At 27.7% G+C, this 16,542-nt stretch overlaps 1 protein-coding gene and 1 long non-coding RNA gene across 7 annotated transcripts; both read left to right on the forward strand.

The window, feature by feature from the left end:
* Positions 1–196: 196 nt before the first annotated feature.
* On the forward strand, positions 197–16,148 carry sqd (RNA-binding protein squid). Of its 6 annotated transcripts, none has more exons than XM_015326130.2 (10): positions 201–612; positions 4,754–4,789; positions 5,081–5,121; positions 5,371–5,498; positions 5,733–5,876; positions 5,973–6,104; positions 6,188–6,413; positions 10,206–10,277; positions 12,068–12,180; positions 12,576–12,727. In XM_015326130.2, exons 1-9 carry the CDS (start codon positions 485–487, stop codon positions 12,130–12,132), a joined length of 972 nt encoding a protein of 323 aa, XP_015181616.1. In that variant the 5' UTR covers positions 201–484; the 3' UTR covers positions 12,133–12,180; positions 12,576–12,727. The 6 variants fall into 6 exon arrangements, with proteins under 6 accessions (XP_089028287.1, XP_089028286.1, XP_015181618.1 ...); XM_015326129.2 differs by having other exon boundaries at positions 203–612; positions 6,188–6,455; XM_089172161.1 differs by lacking the exon at positions 12,068–12,180 and having other exon boundaries at positions 197–612; positions 12,576–16,148.
* Positions 619–4,075, forward strand: LOC149032688 (uncharacterized). The gene is made up of 2 exons (XR_016176468.1): positions 619–1,089; positions 3,112–4,075. It is a non-coding gene; the product is annotated as an uncharacterized LOC149032688 (long non-coding RNA).
* Positions 16,149–16,542: the final 394 nt, after the last annotated feature.

Raw genomic sequence — 16,542 nt, forward strand, 5'->3', positions numbered from 1 at the left:
ATTACTTATGCGATATATATTATTATTAGAGTTGATATTGATAGATAACGATTTATTTTTTAGCCGGCATAGATCGTAGAATTTACCGGTGATTAAATTGGGGGACGAATACCACCAAATACGGCACTGAATAAAAACAACGTGATTGGTTGGTCGGCGTAGTTGCTAGCGGTTAGGGATCCCATGAGGCATTGCGCAGAAGCCTCGAAGCCGTACGGATGTGGAGTCGCTCTCTCTCTCTTTCTCTCACCATCAGAGAACTCTGTAAAGCGAGTCTGCTCGTATCTTACAAAGTGTGGTAGCTTGTGCAGTTAGTTCTTAAACGTTTTGCTCGAAACACTCGGACTTTTTTTCTCTCTCCTCCCTTAAATTGTAGATAACGTGTTTCCTTTATAGTGTTAATTTATATCTTTCTATCGAACTTTTATTTCTTTTTGATAAAACGCATAACCTTCGATTAAATTAATTCGCGTTAAATTAAAAAATGGCAGATCAAGAAAACAATGACTTCAGCGAAGATATCGCTGATCAAAACTTTGAGCAGAACGGCGAAGCGGAAAATGGTGGCGGCGGGGACGCCGCTGAAAACAACCAGGAGTCGCAGGAAGACAGGTAAATTTTCTTCTCGATCTTTTATATTCTCTCCCAAGATTGCTTTCCAACTTGGATAGCGAGACGCGTTTAAATAAATTATTATTCGTTCTGACGCACGTAATTTCTTTTAACGTTTTCTACTCGTGCGGTCGATTTTACATATATATACATATTATAATAAATATATATTCGTATATATGCATTGTAAACTATTTTCTTTCTATTTTTTTTCTTTACATTTTATGCGTCGTCGCGAGACCATAAATATATATAAAATATATATATATATTTTATATAGATTATTACATCTATTACCGCGTCGAGACTTGCTTTCGTTTGGTACAATCGCGTATGACAAAATGGCGGACGCGGCAGCTTTTCTCTTTACGGTGTTACAAAAAATAAAAAGTAATCCAACGACATCAGACGGAGAATGAAGGCTCACATTTTTTAAAATTGTACTACCAGCGTGACGTTACTATGATTAAACATTTGGTAACTTTCTTTTTTTCCAACGGATTCCAAGTATTTTCATATTTTAATATATATACATGGTGGTTCTGAAAAGAAAACAAGTGGAGATGCCGGCTGTAGGTTTCAGAGGGACGCGCCCACGCGTCGTTCCTCTATTCACGTTCCTCCATTCCTTCGTTCGTAGCGTGAAACAGGCATATAAAATGGCGGGCTTTGAGTTATACTTATCAATTCTATATATACATTCAATATATACCAAATTATTTTTCTTTTTTCATCTACAACACGCTTGGGCATATCCTTTGCGTATTTTATTACGTTTTACATTGAGTTTCATTCCAATAAAAAAAGAAAAGAACATTTCTTTAATTTTTTTTTATCTCCATCTTTTTTACTATAGTCAATTTACGACATTCATGTTTATCGATTCGAGAGTAATATATATATTTGTCTCTATATATAATTATTATCGATTCAAAAGAGTAAGTGTATAAAAGAAATGAAACTTCAAATTTTCTCTTATTTATTGAAAATAGATTAATCAAGGATGCTGTTGTTCTATTTCCTGTAAGATATCTTTTGAGAGATATTAATTTAATTTTATCAATCAAATTAATGTATAATATCATAAGAATTGATCTCTCTTTTGCTCTTTTTATCTCTCAGTTAGCTACATAGCAGCACCTTTGTTGCCTTTACTCCCTTTTTCAGCGTAACGAGAACTCAAGCTGGATGATTTAAGTCACACCGGATTCGTCTGTAATTAGTCTGATGTGTAACAATTTTTTGTCGGACTCTTGATCTATGTAAATATTACTACTTTTCTTTTGTGTTCTTACATTTTGATGCAGTTTTCTTTTGATCCTTTACATTTGTCGCAGCATTTTGTGGACTTCTTGATACTAAGGAATCGACTCCTTGTTTTTTCTTTTTTTTTTTCTATCTTTCTCTCTTTTTTTCTTATTTTTTTCTTTTACCATCCTTACAGCCTTGGATTATCGCAAACTCTTGCTCATAGTTTGGGGTATGTTTTTTGAGAAATAAAAAAATGGGTAAGCATTATTAGATTAAACATAGAGATGTATAAAAGTTCATTTGGGAAAGCGAATGTAACCTACAAATTTGAAAGTAGCATACATGTGATTGATGATTTTGTTTTTGAAACTGCATAAATATTTCATGGTATTTGGAGAGTGACAAATTTTTGGTTTATAAATTTGAAGGTATACTTTCTCTTACCCATGTGGTAGGTGTTCAGGGATGAGAACTCAATGTAGAACGTGAAGAAAATCAATGACCGAAAGCCGTTACTCCACTGTTTTGTTTTTCTTATTAGTCAATTTCAAAGTCAAAGTAAAGTATAATGCATGATGAGACAATAAGATATATAAGGTAAATATAATGCGTAATGATGATAAGTCTTAGTTGTAAATTTTTTTATTGTGCTGTTGTTGCGAGGTATAAGTTTATTTGAAAATTTTTTATAAATTTGTGTAAACTCCTTATTTCTGCTCTCCTACCTACTTAATTAATTCTCTATTATAGTTCTGTGATAATTCTAATAAAGAAAATTTGTGATTCTATTATTGATGATTCAAGTTTGTAAACGCAAATAATGATTGTAATGTTTTTATAGAGTGTTAACTTTTAAATACATTTTTGGACAGCCGAGAATCTTCCTCGTACATTCATTGCAGCAGAATTCTGGTTAGTCAATTGTTAACGATTGACAATAATGTACGATTACCTGGGATCTGAGAACCAAACCGTGAAGACTTAAGAATGACTTTTGAGTCTGAATTTTCTGAGAAGTCAACGTCAAGTTCAAGTCCGTCATGTTTCGTCACTACACAAGCACTGGAAGTCGAGTCAATTGCGTCAGATCAATAAGTCTCGCACAGACACACTTGCCTGCTGGAACACGCGTAGAGTAAATTCTGATACGATGTCAATCCTCTTTGGGCGTGATAAAGCACAATTTTAGGAATCGATAAACAAATGAAAAAAATGCCATTAACTCCGTTTATGTGGCTTGGTCTGCAGGTGGCAAACGACCCAGTGCGATTATGGCGGGCGGCTCGCAACCGGCTAACCGTGACCCGACCGACAACTGATAAGCGGCGAGTGACTGGTGCCTACGGTATTTATCACCAGCCCTAAGAAATAAATGAGAAATCATTATTTAAGTAAAGACAACTACCACCAAAGTGAAAAAAAAACTGATATCATTGCAGCTAATAATTTGAATATATATATAAATTTATATATATTTTTTATATAAATAAATATATATATATATATATATATATAAATAAATATATCTATATAAAACGAAAAAGTATATCAGGACTTGAAACAATAATAGACATTTTGCCGATGACTATATAAACAAAGAAACAATATAATATTATCATAATACATATAATATATTAAATATCAATGTCCAGTATCATATATATATGTGCATATATAAGTTTAAACTTAAATGAAAAAAAAAGATAAAAGATAAAGATTTGAAAAGTATACGAAGAAAAATGACCGGCATATTAACTTGTAATGTGAAAACAATATTCTTTTAGCTTTTTAATAGAGTTGCAGTACTATCTACGATATGCCAATTCTTTGGGCCAATCAGCAGTCAGAGATCAACTTGGAAAAGTTAAATCTTGTTTCCTTTAGGAGCAGCAGTATCTCAACCGGAGTTCTAATTGTGTAGCTCTCTTGGGTTCGCAAAAATGTCATGAAAAGTATTTTGATCTCTAAATACGTCAATTTTCCAATGCGCATACTTTTTCCAAGTTCTTTCCCTTCAATTCTCTCTTCTTTTTTTCTATTTTTTTTATTATTATTATTTCTTGAAACATATATATATTTATATATATATATATATATGTTTATATACTTGTTTAAAAATTCAAATTATTTCTTTTTATGGTGTATATACAGAGCTGTCATCACATGGTTGGTTGTTACAATTCTTTTGTTTCACGTATATAATATATACTGAGGATATATATTATACAATGCACATTTGTTATTTCATAGAATATATGGTAAAGTTGCCTATACGATGAAAATTTATTTTAGGAATGGTATGAACATTTTATATTGCTAATTAATTTTCTTATCTGTTAAAGAAAAACAAGAAAGAAACTATCTATTACTGATATTTTTGTTGATACAAAAGTTATATTTTTTCCAAATCATTTTCATGGTAGGCAGTATAAAAAATAAAGGTATCATTTAACTTAACATCAAATTAAGTTTTATAAACGTAAACGTAATTATATATATATACATATACATTACATATAATTATGAAGCATATTTAATTAATAAATTACTTACATCCGCTAAATAAAGTTCCTCACCAAATACTTAAGAGCTTTTATCCAGAACCCCTTTTCCAAATGACAACTGGTCTTTTACGTTTCTCTCTTTCTCTTGTGTATTATCAATATTAAATTTAAAATAATTTTAACAAATGATTCTAATTTTTCCAGGGGTCAAGTTCTAAACTCCTTTTTGAAATATATATATACATACATATACATATAAATGGATAGTTCGTAACAAAATTAAACAAATTTTTTGCTTCGCCCTTTAATCCTTAATATTTAAATATATTTATAAAGGCTAATTTATTAAACTCATATTAAAATATATTTATTCGATTGATTTACAGGTCGGCCGGAGGTAACCAGGATTCCCTAAACGATAGGTACATTTTATTTTGTATTATTTCCTTTTTTTCTTTTTATTTCTTTCCTCTTTTTCATTTTAATTCTTTTTTCTTTTTCATTTTATTTATTTTTTTTTTTTTTACACATACAGCGTAGTTAAATTGCGAACAATTTAAAAAAATATATATTTTTAACTTCAAAGTAGCATATCTAAACGATAGTCTGTCGTGATTGCTACTAAATTAAAATAATTTATTCGTAAAGTTGATTATTTTACATGCTCATCTGATTATTTTAATTTATTATTTATTTTTATCTTTTTTTAACAGGAAATTATTTGTCGGTGGACTGAGTTGGGAAACGACGGATAGTGAGTACTAATTTTTTATTAAAAAAAAAATAAATAAATATTTGAATATAAAAAAAAGTGCTTTTAAGCAATGATGTATACATTTTAACCTTAGGACACCTTCAGATGACAAAAGTCAGATGAGAACACTTTGTTGCTGAGCTTTTAGCACATATTAAATATTTTTATTTCAAATTACACGAAGAACAAAATTTGAATGCTTTGGATCAGTAGAATCTAATTTTTTAATTGTATTCTATATCTTTTTAGAGGAACTCAGAGATCATTTTGGTGCTTACGGTGACATTGAAAGCATCAATGTTAAAACTGATCCAAATACAGGACGATCACGCGGATTCGCGTTTATTGTATTTGCTAAAGCTGAATCGTTAGAAAAGGTAATTGAGAATCGTTTGAGGATTTTTTTTTATCAATCATAATCGTCAATAATATTTAAAAATCTTTCTTTTTTATATATATAAATTATATGATGATATTTAAAGTACCAGTTCTGCTACTGAATGTGCATGACGATATTCTACTTCTGAGGAAATTTATTAAAAATCTATAAAGTATTTCTTTAATAATCGATTATTACACATCCTATAATTTAGAATTGATATTTTTAATAGATAATTTCTGGTGAACATGTGATTAATAATAAGAAAGTAGATCCGAAGAAAGCTAAGGCCAGGCATGGAAAAATTTTTGTTGGAGGTCTTCCGACAGAATTAGCTGATGACGATATTAAAAATTTCTTCTCACAATTTGGTACCGTAAGTAGCAGTCTTACGTGTAATTTAATTAAAAACTAAAATAAAATATTTCTCAACTAATACTAATCGAATTATACATTTATTATAATTTTACAGATCGTAGAAGTAGAGATGCCCTTCGATAAAACAAAGAATCAACGTAAAGGATTCTGTTTTATTACATTTGAGTCTGAACAAGTTGTAAATGAACTATTAAAAACACCAAAACAGACTATTAATGGCAAAGAGGTTTGTATTAAAATGATGACATTTTTTTATTTATTCGTATTAATAAAATGTAATAACATAACAAAATTGAAATGATGATTTAGGTTGATGTTAAGAAAGCTACTCCTAAACCAGATGGCATGGGTGGGATGCGTGGAGGTGCAGGAGGTCGAGGTGGTAGGGGTGGGCGTGGAGGAAGAGGTCGCGGATTTGGTGGCCAAGGAGGTTGGGGTCAAGGAGGTTACGGCGGCGGATACGGTGGCGGATACGGCCAAGGAGGCTATGGTGGAGGCTACGACGGTTATGGCGGTGGCTATGATTATTATGGCGGTGGGTACGGCGGCTATGGCGGCTACGACTATAGTGGATACGGTAATTTTATTGACTATTACTAAATGAAAAAAAAAAAAAAAAAAAAGAAAAGAATTTAAATCACGTGAAAAACACACGTGTTTGCTACTAGTTCTGTTTGAACAAAAGAAAAGTCATAGTCAAAAATTTTTAAAATTAAAAAAAAAATAAACATAAGAAAGAAAATAGCAATCGTTACCGTCCCAGTGTATTCGGCAGACGATTATGCTAATATTTACCGTATAACATTTTTAATATTTATCACTGAAGTTACCTATATTAAAATCAGTTCAGGCTTTTTAATTAAAAAATAAGGATTTTTTGTTTATTTTGGTTTCATTTTTTTCTTTGTTTTTTTTTTTTCTTTTAGTATTTGTTTGGTTGAATGAGAGGGAGAGAGTGTGATAGAATGAGAGAAAAGGAGAAAGAAATAGAACCAACAAGTAAATTTAATATATTATTAATAATTATCGTTATATATATATATGATTGGTTTGATGAGGCATGACAAAAAATACATATATTTAATGCTTAATTACTAATATTTAAAGCTGAATATGTGGAGATCGTCTGCCAACATAACAAATACATATATACATATATGTGTACTACTATTTAGTAGTATCGTTATATAGAGACGGATAGATATTGAAAAGTTTGGTATTGAAATAGTATTTATTATGCGTAAAAAAAAATATATTATATACGATGTGTGATATTAATTCTAACCGATGCTGCAGGGTGAGTGCTGGTTTGCTGGCGGATCAGCGACTAATCTTTTAGATTAAAATCAGATCTATGTTGGTTTTTAGTTGGTTAATTGGTCGATTGATTGATTGTTTGTGGTTGTTTGTTTGTTTGTTTGATTGATTGATTGATTGATTGATTGATTGATTGATTGATTGATTGATTGAACTAAAAACAAAAAATTATCTTTTTTTCTTATTAATATTATATTACACACACGGGTATTAGAAATTATCGCATAAACGTACAAGTTCCTTACTCTCGGTGATATATACATATATATGTATATCAGTGATTGGTTTTTTATTTGCATTAAAGAAACGGTGCGCACGCGTGTGTGTGTTTGTATGAACCAGCAGCTCAGACATGTAGGAAAAGGATAACTCGTCTATTTCGGATTATGTTCCTCTAAATTCTCTAAATATGATAATGTAGTTTTAAAGTAACAGTAGTGTGATATATACACACTACTATTCTGGCTTTAATTGATAAAAATCATATTAATATACTAGATAAATATACTTCTTTACATATGTATATATAAATATAAATATCTATTATCTATAATAAATATAATATATATATATATATTAACCCATTTGCATCATTGCGCGGAATATTTCGCGAACCGCGACTGTCTACTATCACCGAGCGCGAAATAATCCGCATAAAGAAGCATTGGTTTTTCTATCTGTGAGCATTTGACCGGTGACAGTTATCGGGTCAGTTGTAAGTTTAATGTCTCGGATGTTTGAGCAAGGAAGACTAATTCTAGTCTCATGATGCAAATGGGGTAAATAATAATAATATAATGCAGAGATTTGTGAACATAATCCGAAAGCCTACTTCCAGAGGGTTGGCTGTTTACGAAGCTATGACCAACAAAAGTTAACCATTTACTAAGTTATATTCTTTGATGCCTTGTTAATATTAAACTAACACGAATAATTTACACAGACTTAAACAAAACATATTATACATAAAAACACACATGTTACGTACATAAAGATATATATATATATACACATGACATATATACATATATAACACACGTGCGAATGGTTATAATATTAACGATTAATTAAAGAAGATGTCATATAATATATGTAACAGTGAATGTGTGAAGTCTCTAGTTTTCAAAACAATTACAAATTTTCTTTTTTAAACATATTCTCATTATAAGTTTTTAACGGGAAGAGAGATCACTGAAGTGGTACAATTAGTATTTTATTATATAATGTACACATAACACATCGACTCGTGTTTATTCTTTTTTGTTTTAATACTTCCTAAATAATATTATCATTTTTATTTACAACGAATATAAAGTAGAAAAAAATTCGTTGTCCAAATTTTAATTAAAAAAAAAAAAAAATTTTCTTAGAAGCTCGTTTTTTAATATGAAAAATTAACTTATTTTCAAAATTTTAATACAAATAAATTTGCAAATTTTAATGATACGTAACATTTCATACGTTCACTGATTGATGTCAGTGAATCAGTGGAATATAAAATTTTGTTTCTCATCTTTTTTTTTCGGTTTTAATAAGTATATATTCTTCTTCTTCTTATTATTATTATTATTATTATTCTACAGACTCGCTGACTTCAAAAGACACGCAATCACTGTAACATAATTATATATGAATTGAAATTTGGAAAACATTAAAGCAAAAATGTACAGGACAATACGTCGTATGAAATAGTATATTGAACCTTCCGTTCCTGCTTTTTATCCTATATTGGCAAGAAAAAAAGAACATATATATATATATAACATGAATCTCATGCATGCTTACTCAAGAATTTCTATCATGTTTTCATTAATCATAATTCATGATCATCATTCTTTACGACGATATTCATCAATCATATCTCAACAATATTTGCTATTCGTCAACTTTTTGTCTATCGCATATATTTATTTTAATTTTTTTTTTTATATTTTTTTCATTACATTCTTTTTCATTATTGTAATCCAATATCTCGGGAAAGATTTTACTTTTCTGAAGAAAAAAAAGTCTAATCCACGTAGAAAAAATTAATTCAATGATTTTTATCTATCGTGCCCCCACCCCCTCCCCCCTCAATGAAAAAAAATTCATTCGAGTAGTAATAGTAATACAATTTTGCATTGTACATTTTGGCCTCCATCAAATGAGAGCAAACAAACCAACAAGAAAATTGAAAGAAAGAAAATAATAGCCGCATAATTGAATAGAATCTTTTTCTTCCACTCTCTCCGTCTCTCTCTCTCTCTCTCTCTCTCTCTCTCTCTCTCTCTCTCTTTTTTTTTTCATACAAATCCGTTTCCATCCGTATATACATATATCCTGTTATTATTATTATCATCATCCTTAATGACAGTGGTAGACATATTTGATACTACAAAATGAAAATTCATTTTTGCAATTATAGTTGTTTGTTAATCAGTTCGTGCATGCAAAGACTATTATATACATAGTTATTCATTAGATGATACATCTAATACGATTCAAAATAAAATAGTAATAGTAATAATAATCGATATGAAAAGTAATAATTTTGACAAGAAGAAAAAAAGAAATTAAACAGCAACCTCTCTCTCTCAGCACTTAAAAAAAATTTCATAAGATGTGCATAAACGAATGTGAAAAAAAAACCCTTTGGAAGATGTGAAATTTGTAATTTTTGTTTCAAATAAGCATAACACGAACTTAAGAATAAGATCTTAAATATAAGATATAAGTAGAGATATATATATATATATATATATATAAATAACCATAGTAAAGACAAAATTCGTCTTAACAAAAGGAAAAATAAGAAGAAAAAAATAAAATAAATAATGGTTTTTGATTAAAAATATTCTTTTTAAGTTGATTATATTATTAATTAATATATTAGAGATAATTAGTTAACTTAGATTTTATTGTTTTGACAAAGAGAAAAAAAACTTTTAACTAAACGTGTTTTTTCTAACGCGTATACTATTACCATACTGATCCCATTGTCTCTTTATACCGTGTGTTCCATGAAATGCAGACGGCTATGGATATGGCGGTGGTAGTTACGATGGTGGCTACAGTGGCGGGCGCGGTGGTGCACGCGGTAAAGGTACGCATTAGCGTTCCTTCTCTCTATTGTTTTGTTATTTTCCCATGGCATATTTTATTTTTTTTTAAAAAGCATCATTTGGTTGAGTTAAATACGCATTTTTTATTTTATGTACATATATATATATATATTTTTTTTTTTTTAAATTTATTTATCCATTAACTTTTTATGTATGCATATAAACCCACCCACCCCTATAAGGAAGGAATAATATTATCTCTCTCCCCTATGTCACATTTCATTTTCATTCAATTCTCCCATATCTATTTGTATTTTTTCTGTTCATTTGTTTGTTTGTTTTTTTCTATTCTTTTTTTTTTAAATCCATCACTCATTTCTATTTTGTTTTTCTCGATTTTATATATATAAACATATCCTCCCTATGCGCCTCACGCATAAGATTAAAAAGATATGTATATATATATACATATATAATAATAATAGTAATAATAATAATAATAATAATAATAATAATAATAATAATAATAATAATTCCACACTTGAATGCATGTAGATACGTATGTATGAATGTACGAGAAAAGTAACACATTTTTATGTCATCGATCATCTGAAAATAACGTATTGATAATTTTGTTTATTTAAATATCTCTCCCTGTTTTATTATTTTTACTATTAAGTACACTTCAAATGTTACATTTCTTACCCATATTGCTTCTTCTCCAAAAAATAATATTAACATCGCTTAAATCATTTCTCATTCACAAAAATAAGTCATGTTTGTTAATACTAATAGATTAATGTTGTTAACCATATCAGCTTTATATATATATTTAATCATAACATTATCTCATCTCCGGTATTGAATGATTCATCTTTGAATGTATTTTCACTAATATTTGTTTAATTGTAATGCTTTCAAAGAGTTATTAATATCGTTACAATAAGATCAATAATTTAATATTTTTCGTGTTTCATACGTTAATTTTTAACCTAGTAGCACCACAAAATATTGAAAAATATTGAATACATGTATATAAAAAGACATTAAATCTCTTTTTAATATTAAATACACATGTATTCAATATTTTTCAATATTTTGTGCTTCTAGGGTATTAACTATAACGTATAACTCTTTAAAAGTATAAAAAAGAAAGAGATAATGATATTTTGCTTATCACAATTTCATCTACACGTCCTTAAATTTAATTTCATGTTAATTTTTCTTAGCCTTAAACATTTCTGGTAATACGAATTTGCTAAAAGTTTTGTTTCAAATAAAACAACGAAGACGATGATAAGAATATTGTTAAAATCGTTGTTAACGATATCTAATGTACATAACATCGATATATATTTAAGTACAATACTTTTGAAAAGCATTGAAAGCTTTTCGTAAGAAAGATATTTCAGCTAATGGAAAACTTTCCAGAAATGTATAGGACACAGGAAGAATTATGAAATGGAACACGCAGCCTGCAGCTTACTACCTTAGCCTGTAGCCTCTATATAGATTTTCTATTTATTATTATTATTATTATTATTTTTATTGTTATTTTTATTATTTGTACATTATTTTTTATTATAAAGTGTGCGTGTAGAATAGTCTATACGCTATAAGTATCTTTTCACATATTTTTATATATTATAGTTCATTTTATTTTTATATTGATAATATTTTAAACTAAATACAGAAAGTTTATGAGGATTATTATTAATAATAATTGTAGCAGTAGTAGTAGTATTAGTAGTAGTAGTAGTAATAATAGTAGTAGTTAGTTAGTTAGTTAAGTAAGTTTATTTGACTAACGCGTCCTATGGGATTGTTTCAGGAGGCTCAGGCTATGGCGGCAAGCAGAGGGGAGGTCGCCAAAATCAAAGGCACCAACCTTATTAATGGAAATCTTTATTTGCAACTGCAATGTTATATTCATTGCAAACACAGGTAAGTTAATTCATTCAAAATAATTCATATTGGTCATATTATAATTGTATGTGTTAACTGTGATATCATCCTTTGTTTGTGACTATCATTTTCTTTTTGTACCGTTCTGTTTTTTTATGTTTTCCATTCCTTAATTTTTTTCTGCTTGTTTTTTTATTTAAAACAAAAAATATATATAACTTGGATCACTTTAATCCTTGTTTATTGGAAATTTCATTAATTAAACAAAAACAAGTATTAATAAATCAATATAAAATGTAAGTGTGCAATAATTCGAGCTTTCTAAATGACTTAAAATAATTGTACAGTTTAATAATTATTTTTATTTCGAGAATTTATAATTATAACAGAAAGAAAAAGACACTTATAATTTGTTTGTTCTTCTGTTTTTCTAGGTTTGCTACATAAAAATCATCATAAATCGTCAGATCATCATCATTCCATTAATAAACAACCACATCATCATCAACAACAACAACGCAGACAACAACTGCCGCAAAATAAATTCTATCACCGAGATTCACACAATTAAATAAAAAAAAGGAAATAACAGTAAAATAGTTGATCATGTTGCGTTTAAACATAAAATATTAATAATATTAATAGCATTATGGAAATTAGAGTAAAAACAACGTTTTCGAAAGAACGTAAAAAATATTAACAGATAAAAAAACAGAATAAGAAAGAAATAAGAAAAAGTAAAAAAATGAAAATACATAATGTATATACATATACACATGTATATATTTCTTTAAATGCGTATATGTATGTACATAAGTTTTGCTTCCATCTCTCGTTTACCCCTTTGTACGAAATAGCAGTCAACTAAAAACTTATTATATACATTACTATAGTTTAAAAACTTAACAAAAAAGACTATTTTTCTCTCATAAACTTTCATTGACTTATCTCCATTTATTTTTTATTTTAATTTATTTCTAAGTATCCTTACAATTAATTAATAATAGGTAGTATTAACTTCTTATAGAAATATATAATTATTATTATATATGTGTATGTGTATATATATAATAATATGTGTGTGGATGTATTCGTATACATACATATGTATATATATATATACATACATATAAATATATATATATATATAAATGTGTGTGGGTCATTTGTATACATACACATATGTGCAAATATATTATATATATATATATATTCAATGTTGTGTAAGGCGTGTGTGTGTACAAGAGATCATATATTTGCGTTTAACTAAAAAAAAAATAAAAACACGTCTGCATTTTTTATTTTAAATATAGCTAACGAAATTGTTTCAAAGAAAATAAAAGAAAAATGGGCACAATTAATACGAATATAGTTTTCAATAATTAAATATATATATATATATTTATACATATGTGTGCGTGTATACATTTGACCCAAAAAAAATACAATGAATAAGTTAAAATGTAAACGAAAGAAAAACACACGCCTTTTATATCCACACGACTTAATATTTTATAACGTAAATTACAATTACATGTCTTTACAATCTTTAATTTCTTTTCTTCACCTTGTGCAAATGGGAAAGCAATAGATGAAAGATTGATAATGATAAGAGGAATATTAATAATAATTTAAAGTAAAAAATAGAAAAAATATGTAGAGAGTAATTAATAAAATAAGAAGTAATATATACGAGTTCACTCCACTCGTTTAGAACAGTGTGTTTTGAGGAAAAAAAATGATCAAGATAATGAAAAACTCTAAACCACTTTTGTCCACATTTTTAACGATATAAGATTATTTTAATTTTGTCTGTAATTAAAGTTCATATGAATGGTAAATGAAGTGAAACGAAACAAGTGACGTAGGGAAGAAGGGTAAACAAAAGTGAGGATAAATTGAAAACTTGCGGTAGAAAAGTAAGCAGGCAATGTACTTTTTACGCGTGAATGTTTCAACAACTAATGAAAAGAAACTAAAAAATCCATTATGAAATACAGAACAATTTATAACTAAAAAGAACGTGATAGAAATGAAATGAAGTAAAAAGATTATTGCTTCCTTATTGGTAAGATTAAATAGGATAAAATAAATTCATTTTGTGTACATAATATATCTTGCATACGGTTATGTGTGTACTTGTATTGACCAGGTCTTATATAATTATTTTTTATTTTTAAAAAAGAAAAGAAAAAAAACTGACTTACTAAATAAAACAAAACAGTATATGTACACAAGATTATTCATTATTAAATTTAAATATAAGACTGAGAAGGAAGATTGATCAATCTGATAACACAGAAAGAAGAAAAAAATAAGTATATATAGAAAAAACAAAACGAATATTTGCTGGATATTTTATCACAGCTATATTATATATATATATATAAATATTATTATTGATTATTATGTCTTCGGTAAAAGATGATGATTCTTCACTCTACATTGAACGAGAAAAAATACAACACTACATAGGTATTCTTAATATTTATATATTTGACACAATTTTCTTTGTGACGTATGTATCTATCTGTGTATGTATGTGTATATATATTATATATATATATTATATATAAACATATATATATATACACACATATATTTTAAACAAGAAAAATAAGTAAATTGTATAATTAATGCATTTTCAAGTACAATTCTCCATTGTATTTTTTCTTTTTCTCTTTAATCTACTACTCTATACTCCAATCATATGTTGTAATATTTCTTTGATAAAAAAAAAAAAAAAACAATTTAAAAAAAAGAAAAGAAGAAAAGGAAAGAAAGGAAGGAGATGCACTAGTAATATTTTAAAATCAAGCTTTCAGTATTTTGTTTGATAGAGATTAAAAAAAATAAGCAACAAAAATAATAATTAAAATAATAAGCTGTTAAATAGCGCGATTGTGACTTACCTATTCTGTTAAGATGTTCTTTCATAGATAGGATCACTTTTATAAATTGAGTAAAAATAAACTCGTATATCATATTAATTAAAAAAGGATTTAAACAAAAAAATTAATTAACTAATAGTAATAATAATAATACTAATAATAATAATAATAATTAACTCCGCCTAGTACATTAATTGATATACATATGTGTCTAGCATATAAAATTTAAACATCGTCGAGCATCGATGTTTAACTGATTTTAACTTCGCGGTTGTCGTATTATAGTACCACAATATTGTAATATTAGAAAAATAGAGACAAAAAGAAGCGAGTAAAAGAGTGAACGAGAAAGAGAGAGATTCTAACTACGTGTGTTAATAATATAAGAATTTTTTCTTTATCAGAAAATGACAAGTTCGATTTTATCAGAAGAAATATCGTTCGCCATAATTGATTTATCAGAAAAAGATTAAAACTTTGTAATGAAAATTGAGATAATACTCATAAAAAATATTTCATGCGAATGATAATATCAAGTAATCTCACACAATTATTTATCTCGCTGAAAATCATCGTAATACATTTTATCTTAATGATTTCAAATTCTTTCATTAGCTAATCGAAACGGTATCGTAACATACACATTTTTAAATGAAAATGAATTTCCATTTACAATTAAATCTAAATTAAATATGAAAGATTTGATGAAAAGAAAAAAACTGAAATAATATAATAGAATTACATAGAACCTATCGATAAATAAAGAAACGAGAGAAATCATAAGTTTTTAAATAGTTTATATGTAATGATGATAAGAATTGAAGCAGATTTGGAAGGCGCGAAAATACGGCGACCAATGAGCGACGAGCTTAAGAGTACCTACCCTTAAAATGCACCGCGATACGAAAAATGGCGTCCACTCATACTTTAGGCCTATCGCTCATTGCTTCCTATTCACGTTCATTAAAATAGCTCAATACACGAGTGAGAATGAATGAAGTTCAAGCAATTGTACAATTGTAATTTTTAACAACGTTCCGAATGCACCTTATCTTCCCCTTTCTTCAAATATTTTTGACATAAAAAGAAAAGAAAATACAGTGAGAACAGAAATAACGTGGCTTATTCATTTTCCTTATTTCCATGAATATCATATGTTTACTCCTGTTCAATATTTTTACATATTTAATTATAGAAGAATATAATCTTATCTTCGAATCAAGTGCACACAATAAGTCTTAAGAATACTATTTAAAAAAAGAAATGTTTATTATTGTAACAATAGAGAAATAATATGAATATACGAATGAATGATATCGATCGATCGAAATATATTTCTATCTAATAATAAATAAATTAAAAGATAACATTTATAACTAATTATTATTAATATTATTAAAATTAATAATAATAACAATATTGTCCATATAATATCTAGTTCACAAGTGATCGAATGAAAACGCTCCTTAAAAATTTAGTTGCAATTTCTATCGTTAGAATGCGCGTCGTT

This window comes from Polistes dominula, unplaced genomic scaffold (assembly GCF_049000335.1).
Source record: "Polistes dominula isolate Pdom_NZ unplaced genomic scaffold, Pdom_raw_medaka contig_73, whole genome shotgun sequence".
Taxonomy (NCBI): Eukaryota; Metazoa; Arthropoda; class Insecta; order Hymenoptera; family Vespidae; genus Polistes; species Polistes dominula.